A 9,442-nucleotide genomic window follows, 5' to 3' on the forward strand; every position below is an offset into this window, starting at 1 on the left:
GATTAACTGATTAAATATTTGTGTTAACGAGCAGTTGAACAGGTGTAGGTAAGAATGTGGCCAGTGAGTGCATATTAACTTATTATTGGTAAAACTGTTTTACACAGAATAATAGATAATAGATAATCAACCATAAGCCAAGACTATGTTTGAAAAGACAACTTTTACTACGGAGGATAGAAACACCTAATGACTGTTTCTAAAATATCATCAGTGATGTTAAGTTATTAATTCAATTCATTAGTAGCAATGACTCAAAATCATCATTGCCGGTTCTGAGTGAGAGAACTCAACACTTCAGACATTTATTTCTGTTCAGTCGGTGACATCAGAACAGATGTGCCTGATGTAAATGTTTGGCAGTTAAACCACTGGAAACAAGCTGTGCTGTGATCTCAGATTCATCCGACTCACATGAAAAGTTCTGTTCCAAAATAAGATTAATGCCATTTGGAGAAAAAAAGGAAAAAAAATGAATGAGACATAAAGAAAAGTCAAGAGAAATTCTTCATACTTCTTACATTGGCAATTTTCCAAACTAAACCTTAGAGTCAAGACACATTAAATACTGTACAGATATATTATTTGTTAATTAAATACATTTAAAAAACATAGACGCTTTTAACACATAATTAGCACTTATAATATCTACTGTATGGTTAGAGCAGCTTATTCATACATCAGGATTACATCAGGATTGTGATAAGTTAACCCTGTGTTCACCATAAAGGCTTTTACACAATATTTATAGCAACATAAGTTAAACAAGAACGAAAACAGAACGTCATGTAATTGGCTACTGTTCACAATAAGCGTACCTACATGAACATACAGTACAGGTTTTGTTTGTAATCATACATTAAAGGCTCTTAAGCTGTATCTATCATTACAGAAAGTAGCTCACATCATAATGTGACATAACAAGAGTCATCAAATGAGGAGTGGATTCAGAAAACAAACAGCATGTTTAAGTGATGCATACTTAATTGTGTTTTGTATTTAATTAATACTGATTAAGTGAACTTTTCTGGAAATTAATTACAAAGCCAATAACCCATTATGACAAAACTGTTTCCCAAAATCCGAATTTGGCTTTAACCTTACACAACTGCAATTAAAAGTCTAGACATAATAAGATGTGGGGTCAACTAAATTCAGTAAAATGGAAAATGTCTTAATAGTCAAATTATGTGCACATTCAATAATGACTTCATACATTCTGCTCTAAGACTAAATCAGAAGACGAGGCAAGATAACAAGGCAGCGCAATGAGGGGAAACTCATTAAAAACTTATCTTCAGTTCTCACTGCAAGTTCTCGCCTTGCTTCTCTTCTCTCACCTCCAACTCACTCAGATGAGTACACATATTACCCATTATATACGTATATACACCACACATGAATGCAAACATGCACACATGAGCTCATACTAATGTAAGCATGAACAGTGAACAGTATTTACATGAGTGCGGACACACACGCCGGATCCAGACTTTAGTCATGACTCAGTAACGCTGTAAAAGTCATGCACATTCCTGCCTTTAACCACAAGAACTCACCACACGCACGCATGCCTTTACGTTGGCGCACCAGTATAAGCGAGTGATTCAGTGAGCTGTCTGAGGGAGGAAAAAAAAATCCAAACACGCACACACAGACGAAAAATAAAGTAACATAACATCCACCATGCCCCTCATTGTCATTTTCTCCCCTACACATTCTTCACTCATCTGCTTCCAGCACTCCTTTCAGCGGTTCGCTGCCTGGTTTGGTCACCTCAGCCTCCTTCAAAGCGCTGATGACTGGTAACCATGGCGATGGCAGCTCAGGTCCGCTCCTCTTGACCTGATTTAGGTGGCTGAGAGCAGCGTACAGTCCGGCGTTGGTGCCGCCGTGCACACCTTGCTCCTGCTCCTGCTGTTCTGTGTAGTACATCTCCAGAGCTGCAGGGGTGCAGTGCTTCTGCTGTTAGAGGGAAATATACAAACAGCTTTGGTGTTTTCAGTATTACTCACACACTGATTTGACATCATCATCACAGAACAAAAGCTATCCTGAGTCAAGATAAACTGCAGATTTCCTCCACCTGGTCCAATAGGAAGCAATCTGTTTTATGACTAGGAAAGCACAGTCCATGGGGATAAAGAACCATTTATTTGCATCACATTAGTTAGATATTACAGATTCAATTATGACTGATAGTTTTCTGTGCCTGTTATAGAGTTTACCTAAAATAATGTTTAATTGCATTCTGATTTATATTCGTGCTCTTCTGTATGTTTCACCTTGTTGTTTCATTTTCAATCATGCGTGCAGCTGCTTTGAGCATTCTGGTTTTCTACAAGAACAACTTACAAAAATGTATTGAAAAATGGAAGCCAGCAGCTGTCATAGGTTACTGTTTGTCTTTGCACTTTTGGAAGAAGCTTCTGAAGCTTGAGACAGTAACTAAGTAATCCTGGGTCGAATGTTGCCTGTTTTCACATGCAATGCACATCAAACTGCTGAGTGGAACATTTGAATTTCACATACATTAGGTGGGGCTGGAAAGAGTTAAAGTGTAAAACCATGTTTCAGTCCTGTTCAGGAAGTTGTATTACATCCACATGTAATAAACCACATACAGATTACTTTCAAATGCTGTTTCAGAGGCTAAGAAAACAATTTAAAAAACAATATATGTAAAAGGTACTCCAGATGATAATTGAAGCTTTTAAACATACAAGGAAGTATCAGAGTGTGAAGAACTTTTACAGACAGAAAAGTAATACAGTTGAGGGTGTTTAAATGCTTGGTGCACAAACATAATTAAAGATTCATATCCCCAATAAGCCTTCACTTGAGGCTAAAGCATCCTTCAGAACATCCTTAGACTCACATTTACCTAATAGAATTAAAGATACATATGAAATTATGTGGGGGAATTAAACCAAGACACTGAATGCCCGTCCTTTTATGGTTGTGTTTTGAAAAGGGCCCATGACCTTGCAAGTCTTTCCCTTAAGGAGAATTCACTACCTGACCTTCCCTAAAAGCAAGGAGTCAAGCCTCTGAAAAGCACAGCAGTGACTACACCACCCTCCACCTTCCATCCTCTTTTTATGTCTCTAACAACACATTAGTAGGGGGGAAAATGCTAAAAGCAACTGTAACCGGCAAAAACTTCAAAAGCTTTGCCGGAAGGTCCTCCTCCCATCCTCCCCCCCTTCCCTTCCTTGCTTCCCCCCCTCACCGTTAAGCCTTTAATCACAGTTTAGTCACGCTCAGCTCTAATTAAAGACCCCTACAATTCACAAGCGGGCATCCCAATCTCTGCCTGACCAGTAAGTAGGCTGTCACTCCCCTTCCTTCCCCCACTCTCTCTCTATCTACCCCACTCTCTCATTTTCCACTGCGAGACAGGCCCTTTAACTAACATTCGCGGTTGTGCTGATTTGGTGCACGATGCCTCCAAGGTGTCGTTTGCAGACGATGAGTTTGTGTTAGTCCTGAAGTGACTGAAATGAGAGTGTGCGGAGAAGAAAACACCAGACGAGCTGCACTGTAGACTGTCGAAGTACTCCACGCAGACTACTTCCACAGTAATAAGTTTGTGATATAGAAAGATGAGACTATGACCTTCTTCAGCTGTTCTCTGCTATGCTGCAAGAAGATAATAGAACATCTCCGATAATTTTCTTTCCTTGAACCATATTAAAAAAAATATCACTATTTGTACATCTATGTTTGTTTGTGTGTGTGTGTGTGTGTGTGTGTGTGTGTGTGTGTGTGTGTGTGACAGTATTACTCATATCATGAGGATCTGTCGGCCTTCTAAGAAATAAAAGCTTTAAAATATTTCATAACGTAAATTTTTACTTTGTAGGTTGAAGCTATAATTTAAAATTTAGTCATAGTTAGGAAATGAACATAAATCAGGGGAAGGATCTGACTTTGTGTGGGCATGTGTGCAGACACATGGTTACGAGACATGTGTTTATGCTAAGCGTGGTGTTTGTAAAATAAAGAAGCTCGCTGTGCACACATGGATACGCTGCCCACCTTCAAGATGAAACCCTCTGGGCAGGTAAGTTGGTCGTACCACATGGCTTTGTACATGAGCAGAAGGAGCAGGCTGGTCAGAAAGCCCAGAGTAATGAGGATCAGACCTGTGATCTGAGGAAAAACACATAGTTATACAGAATGTAAGACAATACTTTTCAGTTCAGTTTTATTTATATAGCGCCAAATTGGATTCCACCTATGTCTATGGCCTTTAGCCACCAGGTGCTTTAGCTCCGGACACAGACTATATGTGAAGATGGTGACGTTTATAGCTCTGTCAAAATAGATGTTTCGTCTTTCTTGGTGCCTGGGTATAGCTGCTATAGTCTAAAAGGACCCACTGTGAAATTATCTATTGGACTACCATGTTGAAGCCTTCAGTTCGGCATTTTGACCACTGCCATTTAGATTTTTTACTTTTTTATAACCCAACATGATGAGCAAAGGAGTGGATCTAATTGAAAACCCGAGGACGCTATGCATGATCATACAGCTGTGACCTATCAATTGGAAGAAGAATAAATCCTGCTTATTGTAAATATAATTTTCAAAAGAAACATCATGGTGTACTGAAAAACACTCTAAATTAGTTACTGATAACATGAACACATTATTTTGGTAATAAATCAAGTGATAATTGAAGTCATTCTTTCACAGATTCCTATTCAAACATTTCTGAAAGGAGAGGAGACAAAAGAGCCTTACAGCTCCTGTTTTCATGATATAATAGGTTGTTGATATGATTATTTAAGTTTTCTTTGAGAAAACACCACTAGCCACTTTCATATTAAATGAATGAGGCAACATATTACAATCTTTTATGGAGTTCTTGAGCCGTTTCAAATAGAATGAACAACTTAATTAAAGAGCTCGGCTCTACGCTTTTTAGCAATCAATACAGTGCATTTGCTGGGGACTACTTTCAGCCAGACATTAATACACATGAAATGCTCTAATGAGGAGCAGGCCATTGCACATGATGGATTCAAAACAGTGCTAGTGTTTATTAAAACAAATGCAAAGTCCACCAAGCACTGCTGGACTTAACAGAAACACAACACAGACTTATACTAAATTTACATGTGTGAAGATTTTCACCCTTTACCTTGGCCTTCTCAGAGACATCACTGTAAAGGTTGATATTCAGCTTCTTAATGTTGGGAAAATACAGCTTGTTCTTCTTCTTCTGCTGCAGCTGGTACTGTGTTGACGTTTTCACAATGACCTGCAGCAGAGGGAATGCACTGTCACTGCGAGTTCCTGGAAAAATTCCTATTAATCCATTATGGTTGATCGAGGATGCCCTCAGTTTTCAGCACAGGTTCAGCAATCCTGCTACCACTGAACACCATGATGGTTGTGTAAAAAAATAAAAGCATCACTTGCAAAAGCAGATCGTTTTAATGATATGTTAAAAACACATTTGGGAACTACAAAGTGTTTTTATGTTAATGTTTCACCATCATTTACTGAGCCTGTAGAACATCCTGTGCTGCTAAGAGCATTATCGGACAAAATATGATTCTGAGAGCTTTCTTCTTGTGTTATGTATTCAAAGAGGCGCTTGCATTGAGTGGGCTGGTGCCAAGGTTTTAACCTGGGATGGTGGGCAAGGAGAGGTAAATATAGCACTCTCGGCATTGGGGTTTAAGTGAGGACAGGTAAGTATGCCCACATGAATTTAAATATTGTTTGTCGTAATCTGTTGGGCATTTTTGCAATGCTGTAATGCATGGTTCTGTTGCACCCAGTGTTCAACTTGGAAACAGTATTTTAGAAAACAGAAGTGGGCAGGCACAGAAAAAGAACAAGGTGGAGTACAATTTTACCTTTTCTGCAAAAGGTTGCTGGAGCTGGTTGACCTCCAGGGGTGTGATGAGGGGGATGTTATCAAAGCCATCGTCCGCAGATGGCTGCTTCTCCAGCTTATCGGACAGATTGCTGGCCAGCTTCACCATAGCTGCTTGTCTGTCTGAAAATGACCGGACGGATCTCGGAATCAGGGACAGATTTAGTCAGACTGAGTGTTTTTGTAACCAAATGTGATAGAGCTGCTTGAGGACCCTGCCAGGACACAAGAGGAAGTGAGAAGATAACAGTCTGATGAGGACTAATGGGCCAGGATAAGACAAATATACACTGCATCAAAAGAAGAAAGGAGCATGAAAATTAATTTTGAGTCATTTTAGCAGCGCAGCTGAAGATAAGGAAGTGTGTGTTGGTCTACTACTTTTGCTCAAAGCAAATTACAGCAATAATGACTGTACCGAGTGACATTATTTTATAAATATAAACATAATATATGCCACTGACTTTGCCAAAACAGCTATCAGATGCACTGCCATCACATCTGCTTCATAAAAACATGTAATCCTTGGCAATATCTTTCATTTGCATAGTGCCACGTTCAGGCCGCTTCTAATTTTTACGACTAAATTAAAAACTAACAAAATCAATGATATTGCCATAATGCAAAGCTGCACTTTGTGTTTAACATTAAATGCATGCTAAATTCTTGCTAAAACAGTGAATAATGCATTTGATAAATTTAAAAACACTGTTATTGTGAGCATAGCTTGCTGACATGCACAGAATAACAACCAGTGTTTGTTTAGAAGTTACGTATTCTGGCTAACACTATGTATACACGTATTAAATATTTTAAATTACTATTTCTTGGCGGGGAGCAGTGTAGACATTTTTACTCTTTCTGCTAAGCTACCCAACTGCCTATTTAACTAAATGTTCATAGTATATTCCTGGAATCATATTATAGCACTTGACAGAAAGCAATTTAGCAGATTTCAAGCTATTTCTTGACTAACTGCCTTTTAAAACTGTCGACACACGACACGAATGACTTTGATCATATTGTTACAGTCCGTTGTTGCATGGAAACCTTAGTTCCTGGCATTTATGGGCATGTTACTTTGGCATATACCACCCACCAACGCATTGTTGTAGATAAAGCACACTCCCCAACGGCAGCAACCTTCCCCAGCATGCCACACTGTAAAAACTGCTCAGTTTGAGTCTTTGATGAGAAACCCATCAAAGACTCATAACAACTCTCAATCTCGTCAAAGCACCTGCGGGGTGTGCCAAAATAAACCTCATCAACGGAAGTCACACTCAGTAACTCGTGGGACCCAAAGGATCTGCTGCTAATGTCCTGGTGCTAGACACAATATTAGGTTTGAATCTTGGGGCTGATCAGTGCGGTAATAGCTCGAGGACATACAGTGTTTAAGTAACTCAGAGAAGCCAACTCTGTTTCCTGTTTATCCAGCCCAACAGTCTGGAGTAAACATATTTCATTATTACTCTGTATCTATGAATCTACTATCTATCCATCTCTTCCTCCAGCCTCTCACTTTTAATGTTTATAGCCAACATATACAAACTTTATTCTCTCAGTGCTGTTCTGCTCAGATAACTGTCTGATTTCTTTTTCTCCTCTGACAATGAACTAGATGTGGAGGGAAGAGGTGAAGAGCCACTTATCTCATTCACGCATTGCAACACAACACCTTCCCCCAGCAAAGGACGCCATTGGCCCACTGATGCCAGTGACTCACAATGATGATACACACCAGGAGGCAAAGAGCTAGAGTTTGTATGCTGCTGGAGAAATCCCCAGTGCTCAGGAAATGTGTTTTTGATGAAGGAGACAGAGGATCATTTACTAAAGCCTCTAGTCCGTCATCAAGTGGAAAATGCATATAAAAATATTTTTAACTATGTGACAGCCTTCTACCAAACATTCTCAGCATTTTGGAAAACAACAAAAACCATTTGGACGTTTAAAATCTTTGTTAGGTAAGATCTTGACTGACTCTAGGGTATTACTCAAGACTACAACACATATTTCTTGATGAGTGGGTGGTTATAATGTGGTCATCTGCGCTGACCGCCATTTTTCCTCCCCACGGTTGGAGTGAAGTGCGGGTGCGATGATTCATCCTGAATCTGTGATTAACAAATGAGTCGAGTGCTGCTGTCAAACATTCAGTGTTCCCACACTCTGACAGGAAAGGAGTCCAGAAATTGAAGGAGCTGCAGATGACATCCTACAAATTCACAACCACGGCTCGTTTCAATCATACATACAATTATACTGTAAAAGATTAATGATTACTTCACAGTTCTATCCATCACCTATATCTGACACACTGAAGGAGACTTGAAGCTGTCTAAAGGTGAATACATGCTGTGCTATGAATAGGTAGCAGAGTGTTTGCTACCTGCGCCTGTCAAGTTCTTCAGGGTTCACTGGTCATGCATATCTAAACTTACTGCATTGAAGACTGCTGCTGCAAGATACACAGGCTGTGTATGCAATAATCAGAGACCAGAAATATGGATTGATAAAACACATTTCTGTGCAGTTGTGTTTTGAATTATTGGGCTATTTAAACAAATATTGCAAACTTATATATTTTTATTTTGTTCTTCCACTGTTTATTTTCTACATTATTGTTTTTAATGAACTGCAGACTTAATTAATACCCATAGGAGACGAGGGCAATCACAGAATTTAAGTGTAGCCTCTTATATAATGTGGAGGTATAGGGGAAATTGCAACGCATGTCAGTAACACATACAGTCCCATGGAGCACTCAAATCAAGGTTTTATTGTTGTCCATTCATTCCCCAAAGAGGATGACAACCCCCCCAATATAAGCTACCTGCACTAAATCACTTAATTGGGCAACGCATATCTAATCGATATTAAATAATCATCCCCCAGCTACATAACCCGCAACCGATCAGGCTGTTGTTAAACCGCATTCACGTCCGTCTAATAAACACAAATAAACCGCTGCACCGTCAGAAACACTGAAGCAGAAGGAGGAATAAAAACTTACGGTGGTCTTGCGGGCTCTCCGGTTGCCTGTGGATGGGATCGGAGCTCACCGATGCTGAAGGGGACTCGGTGTGAACGCAGGTTGCCGTGGTGATGTGAGATTCTCGGCAGGACTGCGCATGTAATTCAGCCTGGAGCGGCTCCGTCCTCCAGCAGAAACTGGCAGCTTAATGCGCGTCTCAGCGCGGCTCGCGAGGACCTCAGCTGATGTACGTGTGTGAGCCACATATTCATATGAGACTGTTTGTGATCGAAAGCGCCTCGTTTGTCTCTGAATTGAAAGACGGAGAGACCATTACTTCATCTTGGTTTCCAGGTTTGCGTACATTAACACAAGTGTTGGACTTCAGTGCAGTTTTGTGGTCCTTTTGAAGGATCTTGCACTTTTTACTTGATTACATTTAAGCTACTTGACACCTATAATTTCCGTTTAAGGTGCGCTTTACTTCAAGTCTCGTTATTTAGCATTTTTAATAAATGTAAACATATCTAATCAGTGCTTTACAAGCTGACATGTTCTATGTGAGGTGT

General features: G+C 39.8%; 1 protein-coding gene across 2 annotated transcripts; it reads right to left on the reverse strand.

The window, feature by feature from the left end:
• Positions 1 to 266: 266 nt before the first annotated feature.
• On the reverse strand, positions 267 to 9,056 carry caly (calcyon neuron-specific vesicular protein). 2 transcript variants are annotated; one of them, XM_082538061.1, is made up of 5 exons: positions 8,913 to 9,056; positions 5,874 to 6,016; positions 5,150 to 5,269; positions 4,042 to 4,155; positions 267 to 1,965 (listed from the first exon to the last, which is right to left on the reverse strand). In XM_082538061.1, the coding sequence occupies exons 2-5, from the start codon at positions 6,000 to 6,002 to the stop codon at positions 1,723 to 1,725; spliced, it is 606 nt and encodes a 201-aa protein (XP_082394187.1). In that variant the 5' UTR covers positions 6,003 to 6,016; positions 8,913 to 9,056; the 3' UTR covers positions 267 to 1,722. The 2 variants fall into 2 exon arrangements, with proteins under 2 accessions (XP_082394187.1, XP_082394186.1); XM_082538060.1 differs by having other exon boundaries at positions 5,874 to 6,108; positions 8,913 to 8,956.
• Positions 9,057 to 9,442: the final 386 nt, after the last annotated feature.

The sequence above is a fragment of the Aulonocara stuartgranti genome (genome assembly GCF_965226115.1).
Source record: "Aulonocara stuartgranti genome assembly, chromosome: 6".
Lineage (NCBI taxonomy): Eukaryota > Metazoa > Chordata > Actinopteri > Cichliformes > Cichlidae > Aulonocara > Aulonocara stuartgranti.